The sequence below is a fragment of the Stigmatopora argus genome, chromosome 2 (genome assembly GCF_051989625.1).
Source record: "Stigmatopora argus isolate UIUO_Sarg chromosome 2, RoL_Sarg_1.0, whole genome shotgun sequence".
Classification (NCBI taxonomy): domain Eukaryota; kingdom Metazoa; phylum Chordata; class Actinopteri; order Syngnathiformes; family Syngnathidae; genus Stigmatopora; species Stigmatopora argus.
The window spans coordinates 8231873-8253701 of record NC_135388.1 but is presented as its reverse complement, the minus strand read 5'-3'; the positions used below and the strand labels follow the sequence as shown (position 1 = coordinate 8253701).

The following is a 21829-nucleotide window of genomic DNA, read 5'->3' as shown; positions in this document are numbered from 1 at the left end:
GGTGTTATTTTATTTTAAGTTGAAAGAGTTTGACTGGAGTAGAGCCACAAATCACCTTCTTCTTCACCATTTTTGTCTCCGCTCAGGGTTGTCAAGTTGGAATGGTCGCCTCCCAGCCGACCAAACGGCATCATGAAGGGTTACGAGGTCTTAAGACGGACCTTTGGGCCATGTGTCTCTCAGTCAATGGGAGTCTCACCCTATGTGTGGAAAAGGTCAGAAGATGGTAGCAGCGAAATTTTAAGGTGCTCCTACTTGCAGTGTCCATCTGCACATCGCATGTGTGGGACGTCATGCTTCCACCCTGACCAACAGGTGATTTACTCATATTTTATTTTGCCTTGTTTTTGCTAATGTCTATAGCCTTAGTGGCTTTTTTCACCTTCATATCCAATCAAACCGCCCCGCCTTCTTTTCTTCTTTTTTTTACAGAGAAGACACTGTAGTTCACTTTATTTTGCAATTATCTTTTTACCAGATTTGCTGCAATGGAATTTTGTACCACAAGCTTCAGCATCATTACTGTTGTGCAGGACACTATCTGAACTTTACCAATTCCACCAATCCAGTCTGCTGCAACGGCAATCTCTTGCCACGTCTCCCACAGCACTGCTGCTGCGGAGAATACTACGTTCACCTAAAATCTGGTGAGTGTCTTCTAAGGGATTTTTTTTTTCTACTTTTGTCTTTACAGCAATTCCCTTCATCCGACCTTGTCTTTCTAGATGAATATTGCTGCCCCGACCACTCGCAGGGCCGTGTCTCAGTAGGGCCGGGGGACAGCTGCTGCGGGGGCGCTCCCTACGCCACCACAGGCGGACAGCTGTGCTGCAGTGGTCGCCTCCACAACGGCTACGGAGCTCAGTGTTGCGGAGGCCACATTGTAGATGAAAAGCTGGTTTGCTGCGGTGGTGCTAACCAGGGACAAGTGCATGTCTACATTCCAGGTGGGAGAAGTAGTTGTCTATACCTGTGTTTCTTTCCGTGGTGACCCACATCAGAACTGCTCCCTCTGCATTTTTAATTGAACTTGGAAAGGAGGGAAAAAAGAGGGTCGACTAGGGAAAATGACAGAGAAGAATTGAGCGTCACAGGAAGAAGTAGACACATGGTGCAGGAACGTGGGGTCGTTTCCCTTTCTTTCCTCCTGCGGTGTCCCAAAGCACCCGGAAAGCATGGCACAGATGGGACGGTGCGTGTGTGCGTTTGGGTATGTAAATGTGTGTCTGTGTGGTATAGGTGAATGTGTGTGTCATTGGACATCTTCGTCATGGCAGATGATGATGAAACACACTCTGGATGGCTCAGTTGAGGGCATTGCCAAGAACGCAGCAGGAGAAATACACACATTCTCGCACCCTCACAGCGCAGACAATTTCAGCCACATAGATATTACCCAAGTGCGCACACATAGAGTCAACAGGGTGCGCTCTGTGGGGTTCACTTAGTGTTGAGTGCCAGAGACAGTCACATGGATTCTATTCATCACAAATGAACAATGGCCCCATATGTGCAGGCCTGTGGTTCTTTACGAGCATGGAAAATGTTGAATTGTCACTTTTTTTATGTTTTCAAACCATTGTCGTTTAGTCTCACACTTTGCACAGCTTTTTAAAATTAGATCCTGTATTTTGTTGTATTTTAAACACCAAGTTTGATTCTATATTTTTTCACTTGCTCAACCCTCCCCTTCTATCCTTTGGCCTTGTGTTCCTCCGCCCTCATCGAACCATCTTTTCTTCCTCCTCTCTGCCTGCTCTTTCCCCTCCCTCTCCATTTCCAGCAACTCATCCGTCATTAGCGTTAGCTTCCCCATTGAGAGCATATGGTATGATGGATCGTGGAGCTAGCGGCGTTAGCAAGGCTAAGGGCTATTTGCCGGGTGCGGCTTGGTGTGGGGGGAGCCCTGGGGCGGACGATGGAACTTCGACCCCCAACGTCTGCTTCAAGACACTCCCAAACACAAGATAAACGGCCATAAACAAGTTGTATCCCCAATTCACTGCAATAAATAAATAAATAATAATTTCAGTTTTTTTAAGAAATAGCCTATAAAAACGTAATAAAAGATGTATTATAATAGTAAGTCACAAAAATAATATATAATAAAAGAATAACAGGTTAATGACAGAAATATCTGGCGGAATCCATTCACGAAATAAGTTTAGGAACATGTCCATATCACAAAGAATCAGATATTTTGGAATGTAATGCTGAATCAAAAAACCAAAGTGAAGTCCTCAAAAGCCAATTAAAATTATTTATGAAAATATGCACGGCTGATTGCCAATCCAAGCCACAAAAGTGCAAGAGAAGAACTTGATGGGGCACATTTAAGGAGGAGTGAAGGGTATCCCATTGTGCCCAGCTGATAGACTAGGTTAGGCTGATGTGATTACGGGGTCCCTGAAGTGCGATCTATCACACATTACCGTCCACACTGTCAACAACCATACAGACGCGCTGCAGGGGAACGCCAATGCCAGGAGACAGCCGTCTGGCAACAGATACGCTGGCCTGCATGCACATGTGCGCACACAGAGATGCTCAAACACACAATAACACTGATTACTATATGTATGTATATATCAGTGGCGGTCCGTGCATTTTCTCGTAGCGACTTCAACGAATCATTCCAACCCTCAAAAACTATTTTATGGCTATAAAACCTCGACTGCAGCTACAGCTGCGACACATAAAAATAATCGATAAATCAATGCACAAAAATGGGGTAAATTCCACTTCCTAGCAGCATTTAATGATTAAATACAAATACTGGAGCTTTTTAGACATCAGAACCGGGCCCGGAGTATCATTTCCCCGGGAAAAAGACAGCGATGAACATCGATACGTCCATATGCGAAACGGCAAAAATTGCACTAAAATGGGGTAAAATCCACTTCCTAGCAGCATTAGTGATTAAATACAAACACCGGAGCTTAAATACAAACACTGGAGCTTTTCAGATATCAGAACCGGGCCCACAATTGAAATATTATTTAGGAATATAGCCATATTTTACTCACCAAAAATCCTTTTTAACTGTACACAATATCCATCCTCCTTTCTTCCTTCTTTTCTATCGCCATCGACGCTAATGCTGAAAGTCGAGCCTGTCCTGTCGTATTTCTGGCATAGTCCATCTTGAAAATGGCTTTAAATCAACATAACAATATATTTGCTTGTGCAGCTAGCTCCAGATACAGTTTGGTAGCTAATCATAGTTGGTGAAAGCAATGACGTATCCCTACGCCTGCGACAAGGCACTGACGTATCCCTACGCTTGCGACAATACATTGTGGTGTTGCCACCTCGAAATCTGATTGGTTAAAACAACAGTCTTATCGACGCTTGTTTAAAGTGGCAGAGCCCGCAAAACTGATTGTGAAGGCTTTGAGGCAGATTTCTGACCCTGGCAACAAATAATGGCTGAAATGTGATTGGTTAAATGCTTCAATATGAAAACACACATCTGGAAGCAGTGAAACCAGGGGGAAAAGCAATGAAAGGAAGCTAACAGACAATTTGGAATTATTTAATAAGTATTGATGGACAAAATATAACATATGATTCAGATATTTCTTAGGCCAGCAGAGAAGGCCTTGAAAGCCCTGACGGCCCGCCACTGGTATATATATGCAAAGCAACACAATCACTGGGAAAATGCAGGATTTTGAATTAGACTTACAGGCATCAGTTTCTTATCTTTCCTGGCAATGTTATTTGTTCATGTTTATACAAGTCGTCCAAAATATTTTTGCTAAACTGTGCCGTGCAAGTTCAAAACCAACTTTTAACATCTTCATCTTCCCCCTTTTTCCTCTCCCTGAGTTTGGATTCTAAATGTCCCGGTGAGATGATGTTTTAAGACACATTAGTGGGGTCTTTGGCCTCCCATTGCTCCTTGACTCCCACCCTCAAAGTATTCACCGCAGCGTGAGCTCTACTAATCATTTCCCTTTCGCAATTACACTTAATGCTTTGCGCTCATAAGCTGACCCTTCAGCCCCCACCTTACCCATTTCTCAGTGTGTTCATGCCACCATAAATTGCCCCCCACCCAAGTTCACGTCTTCCCCTTTCACAAAATGTAAGCATTTCTTTAACTCCTTCGCGGACTCCCTTCCTTCCTTCCTCCCCTCCCTCCCTCCCTCCGTCCCAGCCCAGCAGGCCCCATCCAAACGTTCAAGGACGAATCTGAATATCCCTTTTCACCGTTTAAGTGTTAAAAGCCTGGCGGTGGTGGGGTGTTATCTTAACGCGCCTTGCCGTGCCATCATCAGAGCGCGTGATGAAAATGGCTGTGATGATGCGAAAAGAAGGAAAAAAAAGAGGAGGGGGAGAAAAAGTAATAATCAAATATGTTTTTCAAGGGCACAGTGGCCATTTGCTGGGGGGAAATTATCCTAGTAGTTAAGCTTGCTCAGTCTGAGCCGAGTGGAGTTGGGAAAGCGGATGCAAACAGGCTGCGAGCATCTGTATGCAGGCTTCCATATGCTTCGACTATTTGTTTCTGCGTCTTCGGAATATGTTGAAATAGTTTCATGCTACTTTATTCCCACAGATAAACTTTTTTTTATTATCCTTCGTGCCAAAAGACACAAATTTGAATGAATGCATCAGTTGGTGTGTGTGCCCGCGCCTGCCTGCCTGCCTATGCAAATCATTGCCAAAATCCCCCTCATCAATGATGGGTAGCAAAGGGCCAACAGTAGTGGATTCCAAACAGCGGCGTCTGGCCGATTTTTTTTTTTTTTTTAAGATAAAGTGCTCTTTGAACACGGGTAGACATTTCTCTCTCTGTTAATGTACTTATGATGATGAATTTTCTATTGCATAGGGTTTAATGGCTGGTGATGATAAATCCAGAGGTTGTCAGCTGCAATCGCAGTTGAGGACACTAAACCCGGTATTTTTGGTCTGGTTCTCCCTTTTAGTTTCACTTTGAGTTTTATATTTTTTTCTTTTAGAAAAGTGTCAATCATGACAAGACTTTTTTAAAATTAGATATTTAAACATTGAGTTCTATTGTAAATCACATTATCTCATACTTGGAGTCTGCTGTTCATTAGAATCGAGAAAGCCTGTTTTGTGAAGTTAACATGATAAAAAGTTAACAGTCAATGGGAAATGATAGCATCACTTATCTGTGATGACCTTTTAAATCTGTCACACAATGTTTTGCACCAGTTTGTTTCTATATTTTCTCACCTGCTCCACCAAAGCCATTGTAATATATTCAGGTATATTTTAAAGTGTTTGATTTGTTCAAAGTTGTAGAGGGGTTTTAGTCTCAGAGAGCCCGGATAACCCTAATCCACAACACACATTTTTATCAGTAGTTCATTGGCTGGGCTAAATATTGACTTATCATTAAGCGGAATGACTGAAACCCTAATAATAATTTGCGTTGTCTAAGCACCTCGTGTTGATGCAGCGCTCCCGACGCTGTTAATGAATGTATGCAAATCCAACGTAAACCTGAAGATTAGGGCCCGAGCGTTCTGCGATGCAACAGAGAAAACAAGAGGTGTGTGTGATAAATCGTTGTCAACACCAACACAAATACACACAATGCGGAGGACAAAGCACAAGCTGCATGTTAAAACGATAACACAGATAATGCGTGCAAAAGGCTGGGATTGGATTTTTGTTTAAATGAGTAGAATATGAAACTGCAGTTTAGAAGCACAATAGACAAAGAGTGGATGCCCACATACTTTTGGAACTTTATGGAATGAATGTATTACTTTAATGCAAAATAGTCGCATGTTTACTAAATGTAGATTAGAGATGGAAAAAGCCTCACAACTTTTTTTCATTTTAACAGCTGATGAGATTTGCTGTGTTTCAAGTTCACAGCTCGTTTCGGCATTTTGTGTTGCCTGCAAAAATTAATTATTTGCATCAATCTCATGCTCTTTAGTTAAAATTACATTTTAAATGAAACTTCTAGATTTCACATGTAGGCCTGCATCAATGATCCAGGTCTACAGAAATCTGAGAATATTTGATGTTTCTTCCCTTTTGTGAAAAAAATGTCAAATACATGATCACAAAGAACCATAAATTTAGAAAATATCCTTTTTACTTGGAAAAAGAATAGATGCTGTATCTTCACTTGTTTATTTATTAAAATAGGTAAATAAAAATAGTCATTCATTGATGAAATAAAATATGTCTAAAATAATTGTAATATTTGCAACAAATTATATTTTTCTAAATTACATAGTTTCCCTCTTATTTAATCAAAAATAAAATAGAAAAAAAATAATGAAAACTATAAAATATCCCCCATATTTGAACAATGTCTATAAATATATAGTCAAATTTTTAGTTAATTCATTGAATTATTGAGCAGTTGCCAATTAGTCAATTCATCTTAGAATTGGCAGACATAATGGCCTTCGAAACTTACTTTGATGAGGCCTGTGGCAAAGATACAGACAAAAAAAGTATTTTTAAAATCGAATATCATCCTCAAGTAGAGAGAATACGCATACTTTCTAATAATAAACCCTCTGCATCCTGACAATAAATGCTTACTTGCTTGTCAAATCAGGCCCAAATTGGAAAATGTTGCAGTAATGTCAAATAGTAAGTGCATGCACAGATTGAGTTTTGGTCAGCAGGACTAGCTTGGTTGTTTATGACCGTACTTTGCAATATGGAGCAGAAATACTATCTTCAATTTTGATGAAGTTATGACATGTTTTTCTTACATATCCAATGCCCTTCATAAGGTTGATCTAATTTTCCCTCACGCTGACCTTCTTGTAGGAACCTGATTGTTTTCTTGAGCTACCTTTATGATGCATATACTATCAATCAGAGGATGCCCAGTGAGATACATCACACACCTTGGAGGCTATAAATTTTCTAGTTAGTCTAATGATTATGTGCCCCCCTGTTGATACCTGGCAATAGATCCAGAGTCACTCCACGACAGCGTTGAGAAGAAAGGCGGGAGTAAAGGTGAGGATGGCGAGGGGACAAGCGATGAGTGTAGAAAAGCTATTTGGAAAAGTGTTGAGCTGTTTATTTGCCCGTCATTGAAGCTGAAGTAAGGCGCTGAGGGAATTGGCCGGCGAGCCTCTGCTCTGCAACAGCTGCCGCCGCTAAGTGAGTTACCGGCCGTCACACTGCCTTTATGTCACACAATCACAAACGCGGCCGCGCACATTGTGCTGTCACACAAGCAAGCCGGGTTATAATACACGGCGATGCGGCAAGAGACCGGAGATTCTTTACCTGATCGTTTGCGTTAATACAGTGGCTTTGAAGCATTTCATTGACATAAGGCGTTAACATTGAAGGAGCAACTCAGAGAAGAATTGTAATATTACGTGAGAAAAGTCGTAATATGATGAAGATTAAGTAGTATTTTGTAAAACAAAATTAAAATCATAATATCACCATAGAAAAATTGCTACATTACGACATTAAAGTTATTTTTTGTTTTACGTCACATTAACATTTGGTTGCACGGGTTTAATTTTTGGGTGACGTAAAGTTTGTGTGAAAACTAAATTGTTTTTCGCGTAATATTAGGAGGTAATATTGGGGGGAAAAAAGTTGTAAAATTGCAGGATTAAAATTATTCTATTACTTATTTATACATAAACTGAAGCGGAAGTTGTTCAGGTCCGCAGACTTCAAATTTTGGCAATGTAAGACTGATGTAAAAGAAAATAGATATTGAAATACGTTTTTTGTGTGTAAAACTTTGATTAGAATTGCTTTATGTTAATATATTACATGGAGTTTTGAATTTTGAGATTTTCAGGTGATGGTTTACCTTGAGATATTTTTTCAATGGAAAAGGTGTGCTTCAGCTCAAAAAGACTGTGTAAAAATGACGTTAGACATGAAGTTATTTATCATGCTGCAACTAGCTACGGTCCCATTAGAGGACAAGACCCTGACACAAAGCAATGACTTTAATGTGTTTAATGTCTGCTGTCAAATAAAATGAGCTCCGCAGCTGGAGGCGGACGACACCACGGATCAGCATGTCATCAACTGTTAGGATACACTTCCTAAATACCTCATGAAGGTTGCATTATTTTAACCAGAAGCTGTATAATCACCAAAGACCAGAGGCCAGAGGTTCTTATAGTTTTACCCAGCCTGATTTCGAATGAGAAGCTTTCACTATCTGAATCTGGTTGAAATACAATTTGTCCTTGTTACCCTAAGCACAGGAATTCCATTTAAGTCGTTCTGTGCTTTGCTCATTTCAATTTCCAATGCATCCTCACAGCAGGTGACTTGCTGACTCAGTCTTATAGCAGGACAATATTATGGCCCTAATCCACTGAAAGGCCAAAGCATGACAATCCCTTCAGATAAGCTGTGTTGATGTCTCACTAACCTGATTGCCTCAACCTGGGTAATTACTAGGGCCACGGGAGAGATGCTTTACCATCTTTCAGCTCTCTTTGACTTTTGTTTCACCCTCACATCCACGACCTCACCTTTAGCGAATGTGCAGCAATGTCACACTTGTTTTTCCTGCGAAAAAGTCACTTTAAAATAGTTTGGATTCATCTTTCAATGTTTTATTTCACATGCTAAAAATGGGAAAGTTTTTGTTGTGAGGCAATTAATATGCCTTAAATTTGAGAGAACTTGATTGGTTTTGTGAGCAAGCAGTTCAGATACACTGCGATTTAACACTGAAAAACTTGGTAACACTTCATCTAGGGCACATGTGTCAAAGTGGCGGCCCAGGGGCCAAATCTGGCCCGCCGCATCGTTTTGTGTGGCCTGAGAAAGTAAATCATGAGTGCCGACTTTCTGTTTTAGGATCAAATTAAAATGAAGAGTATAGATGTATATTAAATTTCCTGATTTTTTCCCCCTTTTAAATCAATAATTTTAATTTTTTAATCATTTTTTTCTGTGCTTTCTTTTAGTTCAAAAATCATTTTGAAAAATATAAAATATATATATAAAAAAAGCTCAAATAAACATTGTTTTAGATCTATAAAAACTGAATATTCGGGGCTTTTAATCCAGTTCTTTTCATCCATTTATAAAACAAAATCTAAATACGCATTATATCTAAAATGGTCCGGCCCACGTGAAATCAAGTTGACGTTAAAGCAGCCCGCAAACCAACCTGAGTCTGACACCCCTGATCTAGGGGCTTTATTCAATTTCCTTTAACTGCTAGCAAACATTGTTGTATTATTGTATAAAGAATATTATGTCACTATTTCTGTAAATGCAGGTTTTTCCTGCTGTGGTCAAGATTACATCAACTCCTCTACGTCTCTTTGCTGCGTGGGCAGCGATGGAGTTCCAACAATGCATCCGTTGGGCAACACGACAGTCACACTGCAGTGCTGTGGGTCAAAGGTTATTCTTCAAGAACAAGAATGCTGCAGCGGCGTTGGTTTTGATCCTCAACGGCACGTGTGTGCCAGCAGGCCTACGCCAGGCCTTTCGATTGAGGTTTGTGATGTCTTTTTCTTCCACAAAAATTCCTCTCTGGTGCGTAAAAGTCTTGCATTCGTATGGGCGATGGCCGGACTAACAGTCCATCCCAGTTAGAGGAGAAAGAGTCTCCTGAAGTTGGAGGCCGGTCCAGCTTCCATTCATCATTTCAGGTCATTGGTGTCAGTTGGTTCTTAAGTCAGCATGACACGCAGACACACTATGGCGAGTGCACAAGAGGACAAAGGGTAGCAACCCATTAGCTCTAATGATGTCATTAAGGTCCTCGTATCACATACTTCACACAAACGTACACCTTGCTCCTTGCTGAACTGAAGTAGCAAAGGTATTAGGACACTTGGTTATTACGCATGTAATACAAGTGAACAATGTATTGAATGTTTACCTTTAAATTTTACAATTCTGGGGAGAACTTCTGTCTATTAATGGGGAATAATTGTGAGGTTTAAAATCAATGGGGTTTGACCTGTTAAAGGCCTGAGGTCACAATCTCAGCCCTGTTTGAGTGGCTTCTTCAACTCAAACCGTATCCTAAAAGGCCTTTATAGACCTAACGTAGTGCACTTGGAGCACAAAATGGTCTTCTTCAGGGAAAGGAATGAGTCTAAATTCACTAAGCCGTCTCTTTTTCTTCAGAGTTTCTGTTTGCAGGGCACTGTGTGCCCTGTGTCCGCCTCCTCAACGGCGTACTGTGGTTCCTGTGACATTGACCCATCCACAACCGCCTGCACATGGGTCCTGTCTGCACATCCTGACACTCCCTCCGTTACATCCTCGCCTACAATCCACGCCACATCTCAAGTACTCATCCCAGCATCCTCTCCACACAACAACATCAGTCATTTGAAAAATGGCAGTGGCAGTAATGGGGGGAGTTTGTGCCCATCCCACGAGGAAGTGATATACAGTGGTGATGCCAGAAAATTGACATATACAGGTACTGTACTTTATCTGTTTGTGTTTGTGTGAATAACAATTTGCTATTCTTGCCATTTTTATTGTACATTTTGGACATTTTGAACCTGAAACTAAAGACAATTTGCATGTTTTCTAATGTCTCGTCAGCTGGCTTGGGACACTTGTTTTGGGTGTATAATTGGGGTGATAATTTTAAGGTGATCATGTATAGAATTTATTTTTTCCGCTGTTTTAAGCATAAAATTGGTCAACAAGCAGACAATAAAATAAAAATAATAATAAAAAACTAGCCCACTGACACACCCACTCGCCAACAGCTAATCAGAGTATAGTTGAAATTTAAACAACACATTTTAAAATTCGATCTAGTCAGCCACATACATTAACGATAATCAAACTGTTAGCATGAGCGAGCAAAAAGGACCAACTAAAATAGCCTGAAATAAGATCTTTTCTTCTCATTAAAAAAAGATGGGCAAAATCTGAAAAAAACATTTAGCTTCATTGTATCGCTTTGTCTGTTTGTGCTTGTGTGCATGAAGTGGTTAAGATAAGTTTCTAGGCGATGCTGTGACACCATCTGGGCAGAGGCACATAAAGCTGTCACCACCCGCCATACACCAGATGTTGCCCATGCTCACATACACGCACACACCAGCTATCATGCTATACTTCCTGAAGGTAGAAGCATGAACTACTGTATCCCCACTCACAAGAAAGCAGTGCTATAAATATGCACATGCCATTGTCACGTCTTAATCAAATACATAAATAGATTTGAGGCCATAGTATGTTTATAGTGTTACACCTTTTGTTCCATTTGCATGTTCATGTCACTGCATGTGTTTTTGCAGGCCGGGCTTTCACAGTAGTAAAGACAATAGTCCCAGATTGGTGCTTAAAACATGCTTTCATTTACAGCAGCAGTCCCTTAGCTCTCTTAAAAGGCATGTCACATATGTGTATGAGTGTGGGCAAGTACATTGGTATTTATATGTACTTCTCTTGTATGTGTGCCCCAGCAGAAGGGCTATAACAAGGGCCCAGTCACTGACTCACGTTTACAGCTTGTCGACCAGTGCATTTACTATTTGTTATGCGATCATGTAATGTCTGCTGCTGTTGGCCACACTCCCTTAGTGGTTTACACAAATTGAACTGCTGTTATTTTAACCTCATAATATTTAGAGCCAGCACATTAACACGCTCTCACTATTATACTTTAGCACACAATAGGTCTGGTTATGCCAGATTTTTTGATACTGTCATTATAGTGTAGTTTTCAATCCGTAATACTGCATTAGATCATATTAAGCATGATTTCTAGTGGTTTTGTTCATGTAATTAGCCACATGAGAAGGAAATTTCAGTCAATGTATTCAAGATATGAAATGCCACATTATACCACTAGTGACTATTTTTGGAAAACATCAACCATAAAGCAATTAATTAATTAAGAAATTGGTTGAGAAATTTTGAAAACCAAAAATTTGACCCCATCCTAGTTTACAACACTGAAAATTATGAAAACTTTATGGCTTGTAATTTTTGTTTTTGTTTTTTTAATATTTTGCTGATATAGTTGAAACTAGATGTTTACAATAGTACTGTGTTTTAGTTGTATTAGGTTACCAAAGTTAGTTTTATCTGTCAAATTTCAGAATAATGATTTATCTTTTTTTTTTTTTTTTTTTTTCTTCCGACAATTGGGGGAAACTCAAATGAACTTTTCACATTTTCTTTGTTCGCAAACATCACGGAAAACTCAAAAGGAGTTCACAAGGTCATCAAGTTTTGGATTTACCCACATCTGGTTCATCCTTGGGTGCAATTTCCAGTCCCTTAAATGCACCATGCCGATGTGATCAAAACATTATATGCAGCTATAAACCCCACAAGCATAGTGTTAGGTTCACCTAACACATAGACAGCCATTATACCAGCAGAAACCAGGTTCTGTTTTCCAGAGATGAAAGTGCTTTTTGATATTGCATTCATTGCACTTTCTATAGATTTGAATTTGGAGCCCTTCACCACATACGAGTACAAAATGACAGGCTGGAACAGCTTCAGCCGAGCCTCCAGTGATGTTAGCACAGTGACCACCGCTGAAGACAAACCATGGGGAGTGCCTCCCCCTCGGTGGAGACGCCTAGATGAACGGAATGACATCATTCAGTGGCACTGGCAAGCCCCTGCTAGACCTAACGGTATGCATCATGCAGATAATTGGCACCATTCACGATTAAGTAGGCTTCTATTGATCGTGTTTAACTTTTCTGACATTGTTTTCTTTTCTGTCAGGCATCATAAGCCACTATGTGATACTACGTGATAGACAAGAGCGTTACCGTGGTGATGAGAATAGTTTCACAGACATGGGATTGATCAGCCCTTTCCAGGAATTCAGTTACCAGTTACGGGCCTGCAACAGCGCTGGATGTACTGATAGCATACAGGTAAGACTGTGTTTTTGGTCAATGAATTTGTGCCATGTAATTAGTAGAATCCTCATTTTGACTTTGCTATACTCAAAAATATGGTTCATGTATCTTATTTGAAACTTTTGCTTCTATTAGGGTATGTTTTGCCATTTTATGGGTCTTTTGCCGTTTTCATGTCAGAACATCATGCTGCTCGTGAGCTCTCTCTCTCTCTCTGGGTATGTGAGTCTGTGGATTTGCTGAGTCCACCTGATGTTTGTGATAGCATCCATAATAGCTTCACACAGTAACTCCCCTTTGCTATCTCTCGAGCTGTAGCTGAGCTGATATCAACACAACAATTAATTTCGCCGGCTTAGCGCAGATGAAAGCTCCTGTTGAAAAGTGTCTGTCTTGCTTTTATAGCTGATTGGACGCCTATTATTGTTTGGCAATAAGTTATGTAAAAGGGCCCGTGCGTCACCAGGAGGGGCGGAAGGAGTAGAATGGTGGTCCTGTGGAACATTTGGGAATGTTAACTTTGGTTTCTAGGTGAATTGTGTGCAAATTTATATTGACAATCAATGAAGAATTTGAAGAATGATAACATCAATGGACACGTAAGCAACATAAATGGTTAAAGAGATAAATAGTGAAAGACATCAACTGAAATGTTTCAATTAATCCCTCGTCTAGTATTTTTAGGGTTGACATTTTAAGTCAACAGTAAATTAATGAGTGCAAATATTTATTTATTTTTTTGAATGTATTGGAGTGATGTAGTTTTGCAAATGTCAACTATGCTATATTTACAAATGCTGTCACCTTCAGCATGAACACGATTATCAAGACACCACAAATGGGATTCACCTTAATTACAGCCTGAGCACATGCATTTTAGGGGTCCAGAAAATGAAATAACAGCATGTTTCCAAAACAACATAATAATGCAATGTTCTCCGAAACATCAACATAAATGATAACCATTCCATTATTACATAAAGAAACTATTCTAACACCCCAGGCATAATATGACCGCCCTTTATCCACCCCCAGTAAGCAAGCTCAGTTAAACAATCTAAATCTTTGTCCACCACACACACACACACACACACACACACACACACACACACACACACACACACACACACACACACACACACACACACACACTCAAACAAAACTTGAAACCCAACGCAGAGTCCCAGCAGAGAGTGAAAAGGGAGTGACTTGGATTAGTTTGTACACCAGTGAAAATTGGCCAAACAGTCCCAATTATGGAACAAGGTGGGCTAACCCAATACACCACTGCAATTACCTGGCATCGGCACACACGGCCGAACGCCGACCAGCCGACACTCAGAAAAACACACACACACACAAACACACACACACAAGTGCACACCTATCGCGACAACAGAAGGTGCTGATCTAATACGGTTGGTCACTTAGAGAGGTTGGAAGAGCGATTGGTCCACCTTTGTCTTCAGATGCTCTTGTCCCGTTGCCTCTGCTATTTGTCTGCTGTCTTTCCTGTGATGAGAACGTCAGCCTCTGCCATCTGTTGTCCTCACGTTTGCTTCTTCTCCTCTCTCATTCATGCCCTGTCCACTGCCGGAACTCTTGTGTCTGTCTCTGTGGTGACCATCCTTCTTTTCATTGGTTTTAATTTCATTAATATTTATACTAACAATTATACAGTATAATCTCTTGAGTAAAAATGTATAAAAACAAGGGCATTCAAACAAATTGGTACCATTTGCTTGCAGTATTTCTCTCAAGCTGATCTTTTGATTTTTTGTTTTGTTTTTACCATGTCATTAATTAACATAACTCAACATGTGAACTACTCAAAAAGTGTATTTCGGAATCGGCATTTTCATTTTTGAGGCAGCAGGCCTGTTAAGTCGCCATTCTGATTGTTGTTGTTCTTCTTGTGGACACTTGCTTTGTGTTAACCGCATGATGACAAAATAATAAAGTTAATTTATGACAGATCTTGGGTCAGATTTTGACCAGCCAGTGTTGATATATCATCAGATGGACAAAACTGAATTAATTACTAGACAGAAACTAAATGAGGCAAAATTGAGTAGAACAAATTGATCATGTTCTCTATTTTTTATAGGTGCCAGGTACATACCCGACTAAAAATTGGTAATAAAAATAATCAAAATTTGTGATTTAAATCATTGTAGTATTTCAAGGTAAAGTCTAAATTAAGAAGCAGTGAAAAGCAAGAGTTGTGTAAAAGATTAGAATTAAAAAATAATTAAAATTCATCTGTTAAATTCAATAAATCATTATGCTTTTTTAAAAAGCATGTATTATACGGTTATTTTTATAGCCTCAGTACAAATTTTATTTCTTTGGGTGCCAATTCCTCACCAATCAATGCTAAATGGGTCAACTCATTTCCATCATATATTTTAAGAGCTTTTTTCCAATTTCATTACAATCTTAAGACTTTATTACGACTTACTCTTTTTTTTCACCACGCTTCTACCTATGTGTGTTTGTGGGTGAGCGCCCGAGCGTCTCTTTAGCCGTAGTAGCAGTGTTCTAATTGCATAGCATTGTGCGGGACAGGTGGGGGAAGCGTCCGTGACAGTCTATTAAGGCAGGATATCCCCGTTGCCGTGAGCAGCAGATTGCCCAGCGACTCTACGGTCTCACTTTCATCCGCCGGTCGTGACTGCCTCATCCTTTGTAGGCCTAAAAAAAGCCGTTCATTTTTCCTCTACGACTGACCTGCTGTATATTAATCCTTTACAGTGGGCTCATTTAACAAATGTAATTGTCATTGACCACACTAGATTCCCGAGCCATTTTGACTGGGAACTATAAACCCTCCCAGTTAAAATGGATTGAACGTCTAGTGCCGTAAATGGCACTCCCATTTTAAATGAACTCGACGTCAAACAAACTAAAAAATGGATCGAACAATTTTTAAAAGGCTATTCAGCACTAAAATTAGTGTGCATTTTTTGTATTGATAAAATGAAATAAAAACAATAGAATTCAAATGCAATAATCATTCATAATGAACTTTTTATTAAATGTTATAATTGGGATGGGGTTCCTTTTTCTTTTTTCTTTGTTGTTTTTTTAATTACCAAAAATAATCAATTGCCCTAGTAAAGGTTATGACTAATTTTTATGTTTTTTTTAGTGTATCTTTTCGTTCCATTAATAAGTTTATCTTGTTGTATAGCTAAAAGTACTTTTTTTGGAACAGTAGTTGTGCATGTTTGTCAACATATTCCTCACCTTGTGATGTGTTCATTTTTATTAGCCGATATACGTACATCGCATCATCTGAGCATAAACTGCACAGGCACATGTTAATCAAAAATGTGTATATTTTCTTTGCCACGTGCATGTCCCGTGCTCAGATGGTGGCAGTTACAGTTCAAGGAGTCCCAGAGGGGGTGCAGTCTCCAGCGATAAGAGCTTTGAGCCCCTTCTCTCTTCACATGAGCTGGGTCCGACCCACAAGTCCCAACGGAAGAGTGCAGTGGTATCACCTGAACCAGACCGGTGTTGGCACCATATTTACACAAACACAGGCACCCGGGAATTATACGGTGACTGGTAAGAAACAGTTAATCATATTCTTGGCGTTCATTCTTTTTTTTTTTACGGTTTGGCTTGTTTTGCTGCTTTTCTGTCACTTCCTTCCTTGATCATCATCCTTTTGTACCCATCCTCTCACCAATTTGTTTTCTTTAGCCTCTTTTCCTACCTTCACCTTGCCCCCGCAAAAACAAACTTCCCCCTCTCGTCACTCCCCTTAATACTCTTCCATCTCCCCTTCTTTCCTTTGTCATCTCAAAACCGTCTCCTTGTCCGTCAACTCCTCCCCTCCCCAGTCCTCCCTCTCCCCTCTATTATATTTGCCATGCATTTATGTATGTCTGCTTCTTTGGCGAAAGCCATCTAATGACTGAATATACATCTGATTTCCGCCACAATCTTGCACAACCCCTTACAACAACGCGACTTTATATGAACACAAAGCTCGACCGAACGAAACCGCAGTAACACAATCCGGAAATAAGACTCAACTCTTGATGAACATGGAGAAAAGCTTTATATGGCCCAAAAGTGCTTGAACTCTTCAGTCATTCATTTTCCGAACCGCTGGGGGTGCTGGAGCCTATCCCAGCTAAATACGGGCACCAGGCAGGGGACACCCTGAATCGATGGCCAGCTATTTAGGCAATTTAGAGTGTTCAAAACAGCCTACCATGCATGTTTTGAGGATGTGTGGGAGAAACCGGGGTACCCGGAGAAAACCCACGCAAGCCCGGGGAGAACATGCAAAATCCACACAGTGAGGCCTGACCTCAGAACTGTGAGGGCGAGGCACTAACCACTCGGTCGCCGGGCCAACTTCTTCAGTCATGTAAACTGAATTCATAAAGTCACTGCCACTTTTTAACACTAACTTTTAAAAGTTAAACTTTCCCGCCACAGCTCTGCGCAGTCATCAGCTTTCCAAGCAGCTACCACTCTATTCCCATGGTGCCAGTGATTGTTCAGGGTGTGTTATTTTATTTGTGGGGAGGGGTGTTGCATTTGTTCCTGTGTGAAGCAAAGCCAATATTTCAAAATCATCCCCAGTTAAAAGCATTTCTTCATTTGTCTTTGCACAAAAAGTGGCATTTTGAAGTATCATGAGCAAAGTTAAAAATTCATCAACTTTATTGCTAAATAGACTGTTTTCAATACAAGAATCCCTTGAGTTGTCTGTTCAAATAGAGGGATCAGAACACTGTAATATACAGTCATTCTTGACAAGATTTTTTTTTGCATCACTCAACATTGTTTTATCTCTTTATAAATCTGGACTTTTTAGGACATACAATATCAATTAGGAATGTTTATAAAAGATTTTCTCTCCTTCAATTGCAGCATATAAAAAAAATAAGACACATAATACAAATATTTTAAATTGTCAATAACATTCATTACTATCTGAAGTTGGATGTACTTAAACTCAGCATTTCTCAATAAAACTGAAATAAACAATAAATACCCAAATAGGGGAAAAAATCCTTTCACTTTATTTTTTTAAATAAAATACATCTTTCTTCCTTGTGTTGATCAATGATTTGCTTCAGGAAAAGCAACAAATAGGCCCTTTATTAATAGCATTTTTAGCTGTTTGGAATGATGACACTTAATAGACAAAATGAAGCACTGCTGTTCAAAGGTACCCCATGTGAATCGATATTAAGCATTGCCATCATTAGCTTGCGATGAATGATTGCCTGCAATTATATAGATTATGGCATTAATCATGTGTTTAATTGGCCTTTTGTAGGCTCATTATTAATTCACAACGGCAGGGAATAGAGTATGTTCTTTTATTTATTCATGCTTTCTATCTTTTTTCCCCTCGCTCAACACTGGCCGTCTTGTGCACTCTGATTGGCGCGTGCGTAAATGAGTCAAGTGTGTGAACGTGGAGGGGAGCAGTTGGGAACTTTTCCTTTCATGTTGTAGTCCTATCCAATCATTGTCAGATACATGTGCAAAAAATGTAATCTCATGACTGGCAGGTTTATTTTTCTTGCTCTCTTCATAGGCTGTGCATTCATTTGTTCACTGCAGGAACGATGACATTTTTTTCCATTCAATTGAGTGCAAACAAATTGCAATCAAAGATTACACTTTTTAATGAAAATATGCTATATATCCTAGCATTCTTTATGTTATGTTACAGTTCAAATCATTAAAAATAAGACCATTCTTTTGAAAACATGTAACTATTTGTGAAAATAATAACATTTATTCCAAACACTAACAAGCCCAATTGCACACATTTAAAAAAACATAAAATGAAAACAATTAAGATATTTGCATTCCACGGACATATATATAAAAGGAAAAAAATACTTTTTCAACATTTCAGAAGACATGGAAACGTGTCTGCCCATTTATTTTACCGCACCTGTACAAGTGAAGGGAAAATAAATAGTGACCTTGAAAAGTTGTATTCACTAATGGTATGCAATTAATTATATTATTTCCTGTATACACCTCAAATTCAACCCAACATTTACATAAAATCATACATTATAACCATAAAACATACTGCAAGGTGTTTTATTTTTTAGAATTTTTTTATTTGAGTATATGAATATATAGATTCTGTTCCATTCTGCCCCTTCTCATGTGTATTCATTCCTGTGTGCGTATGTGAATCTGATCCCAGAATTCCATTGGAGATACATCAGAAAACCACAGATAGGAAGTCAAACTCTTAATTATTTAGACGAGGTGTTATCAAAGCACCCTCCTCCTTCCTCGCTCGCTTCCTTTTTTCTCCTTCCCTCATCATTCCATCAATTTCACCTTCTTGCTATTACTTCCATCCAAATCCAGTATTTACATACGTTTGTCCTTTCTCTCGTCCCTCCATTGACGCCGCCTTCACTGTCACGTCGTCAGGCCGCGTCTTATTGCGCCGTGTATCCGGTGACAGTTGACCCCATCATCTTATCATATTCCCTGACGCAAACAAGCAATGGCAAACTGTCAATAAAATTCCATTTTGGTTCAGTTACTTTGATTGCCGTCACAACAAACACAGGCATACAGAAAATAAGTTAAAAATGCCACCACTTTTTTGGGGGGGTCTTAATTATACAAACTCTACTGTCAAAGTTCTGAATCGCTCTCTTTCTCTGCCATGTACACACACCTTGGAATGACAGTTTTGTCTTGTTCCGCTGGCATCACAATGTCCTCCACCTGTTTTTCACTTGCTGGTGATCACTGTTAAAATGATTGAAGCTTCCTCTCCCTTTCCATAATCAGGCATATAAGCACACGCGGAATGTATGAGCGCATGTACGCGCACTCTCTCATCTCTATATTCATTCCTCCCAAAGTATACACACACACACACACACACACACACACACACACACACACACACACACACACACACACACACACACTAGTGATTCACCAACAGAACAACACTGCCCTCTTTAGGCGCAGTGATATAGGTCACTCATCTGTTTGCGTTGAGTTGAAGGCATAGAAATTAACCTGGTCAATTTAAATATTTATTAAAGTTGGCTAACTTCAGTAATATGATTTTGTTTTCTATATTTTTGTCCTTGCTTTACCCTATAAAGGTGTGACTTATATTTAGATTTTGGCCATCATTGAATCCCCTCTCCATCTTTGCATTTTTTTTATTGACTATCTAGTTGCTTCACTGTCGCGCCACGTCGTAACAAATAGTAGAGACATTTACGATGCTACAATGCGCGCATACATCCTTATTTACTCGTTTTAAATGGTGCAACATGGCCAAAAGGAAACATTTTATTTATTTTACCCAAACAACCAGTCGTGAGAACACACGCACACACACACACAAATTTTCCATAATATTTATTATTAATAATATTTCTTTCAAATATGAATACATAAATTAATCAAAGTTCATTAAAACTAAAGGATATAATTCAATGTTTTTCTGTTGTCTATTCGTACTTCATCACTTGCCTTTGACAACGACAGACTTCAACAAAAGGTCTTTATTTAATGCCGTTGACAGCACTTGGCGTTCAATCCGTTTTGACTGGGAGGGTTGGCAGCCGACAGTTGGGGCGTCTGGATTTAAATAAATGCCCCATGAAGGGTTAATTAAGGAAGAGGGCCCGCCACGAGGCATGTTAAGCAGTGGAGAGCGACGTTGGGAAACTGGTGATGCTCTCCGCTGTGCATTGTACATAATGTGTGTTATTGTGTGCGTATACGTGTCCCATGTGTCTGCGCCGGTTGAGTACCACTCGCAGCTGACACACACAGTAGGGTCTCTCTAGCTAGCATCTAAACATAGACTATGAGGGAACCAGCAGTAGAAGACTTGGATCATTGACTAAATTATGACATTAAAATGGCTTAATTTTCTGATAATTCAAGGTTTGATATTTTAGCGTTATGAGATATTCTACATAGATTGGAGGAGAAACATTGTACACTTTGGACATTATTCTGACCACCTAGGAATAAAGAATACATTCACATTTTCTGACCTATCAATATTATTTATTGCTTGATATGAAAATGTATCACCTATGTAATATACATACTTCAACGGCGCATCTCCCCGCAGTGCCTCAGCGTATCGTCGGACTCATCATTTGAAGTAAAACTGTTTTACGTCTTTTGGTTTGTCGTGAATTTGATTTGCAAGCTGTTGTATGCACTTGCCTGCTAAGTGAATAGCCATAAAACATTCAGTCAAGTCCCATCACACCTTGAAGCATTTGCATTTGCTTTAGTTTTCACTTTACCCTTGTGTATCAGGAACTAGGAAGTACTAAAAGAGTGTGATTTTTCAAGTGTATTTCCTGGAATTTAAAAAATGCCCTTAGATTTGGCCACAAATAAATCACACCTGCACTTAAAGATCCACTCAAGTGGCTTTGTGATTTCTTTAAGACTGCATAGCAAGGGGGCCCATAAATAAATCATGTCAGGACGCCGTAGCCTAAACGCATACCAAGGTATCATAATTATCATAGATCAAAAGCTGATGACATTACCGCGTCGGACCGCTTCCATTGCGTGTCAGTGCCGCAGCTGCCCGTCTTTACATTGTTTCATTATTGAGTTATGGCATGCATAATTTAGCACAGACAGATATGGATCCATCCGTTGAGAGTGGCAAGAATGAAGGGTGGGGGCAGCTCCATGCAAGAGAATACATATGTTGGGAAAACTGCATTCTTTTTTACTTGTTCATATACATTTATTAAGAAAAAAACCCTTTTCTAGTTTGAATGAGGGGGACTTCCATTGTTGCCAATGGCAGGCAAAAAGAAATTTATAATAAAATACATCAACTCCAGAGGGTTACTTGGTGCTGTAACTATATTTTTCATTATATTGATATTGTTTTGATTACCATTTTCTTAACTTGTGATTTAATGTATTCCTCTCTCATCTATTACAAAGATACATGCATAGTAAATAAATGTTATGTTATAGAAGTG

At 39.5% G+C, this 21829-nt stretch overlaps 1 protein-coding gene across 1 annotated transcript in view; it reads left to right on the top strand.

Annotated features, from left to right (window-relative positions):
* Positions 1 to 21829, top strand: part of ush2a (Usher syndrome 2A (autosomal recessive, mild)) — a 141948-nt gene that overhangs the window by 88046 nt on the left and 32073 nt on the right. The window contains exons 60-67 of the mRNA XM_077624061.1: positions 87 to 315; positions 479 to 647; positions 726 to 947; positions 9236 to 9459; positions 10099 to 10399; positions 12393 to 12590; positions 12685 to 12839; positions 16199 to 16397. Of these exons, the coding sequence (XP_077480187.1) occupies positions 87 to 315; positions 479 to 647; positions 726 to 947; positions 9236 to 9459; positions 10099 to 10399; positions 12393 to 12590; positions 12685 to 12839; positions 16199 to 16397 (1697 nt within the window). The remainder of the gene's footprint in view (positions 1 to 86; positions 316 to 478; positions 648 to 725; positions 948 to 9235; positions 9460 to 10098; positions 10400 to 12392; positions 12591 to 12684; positions 12840 to 16198; positions 16398 to 21829) is intronic.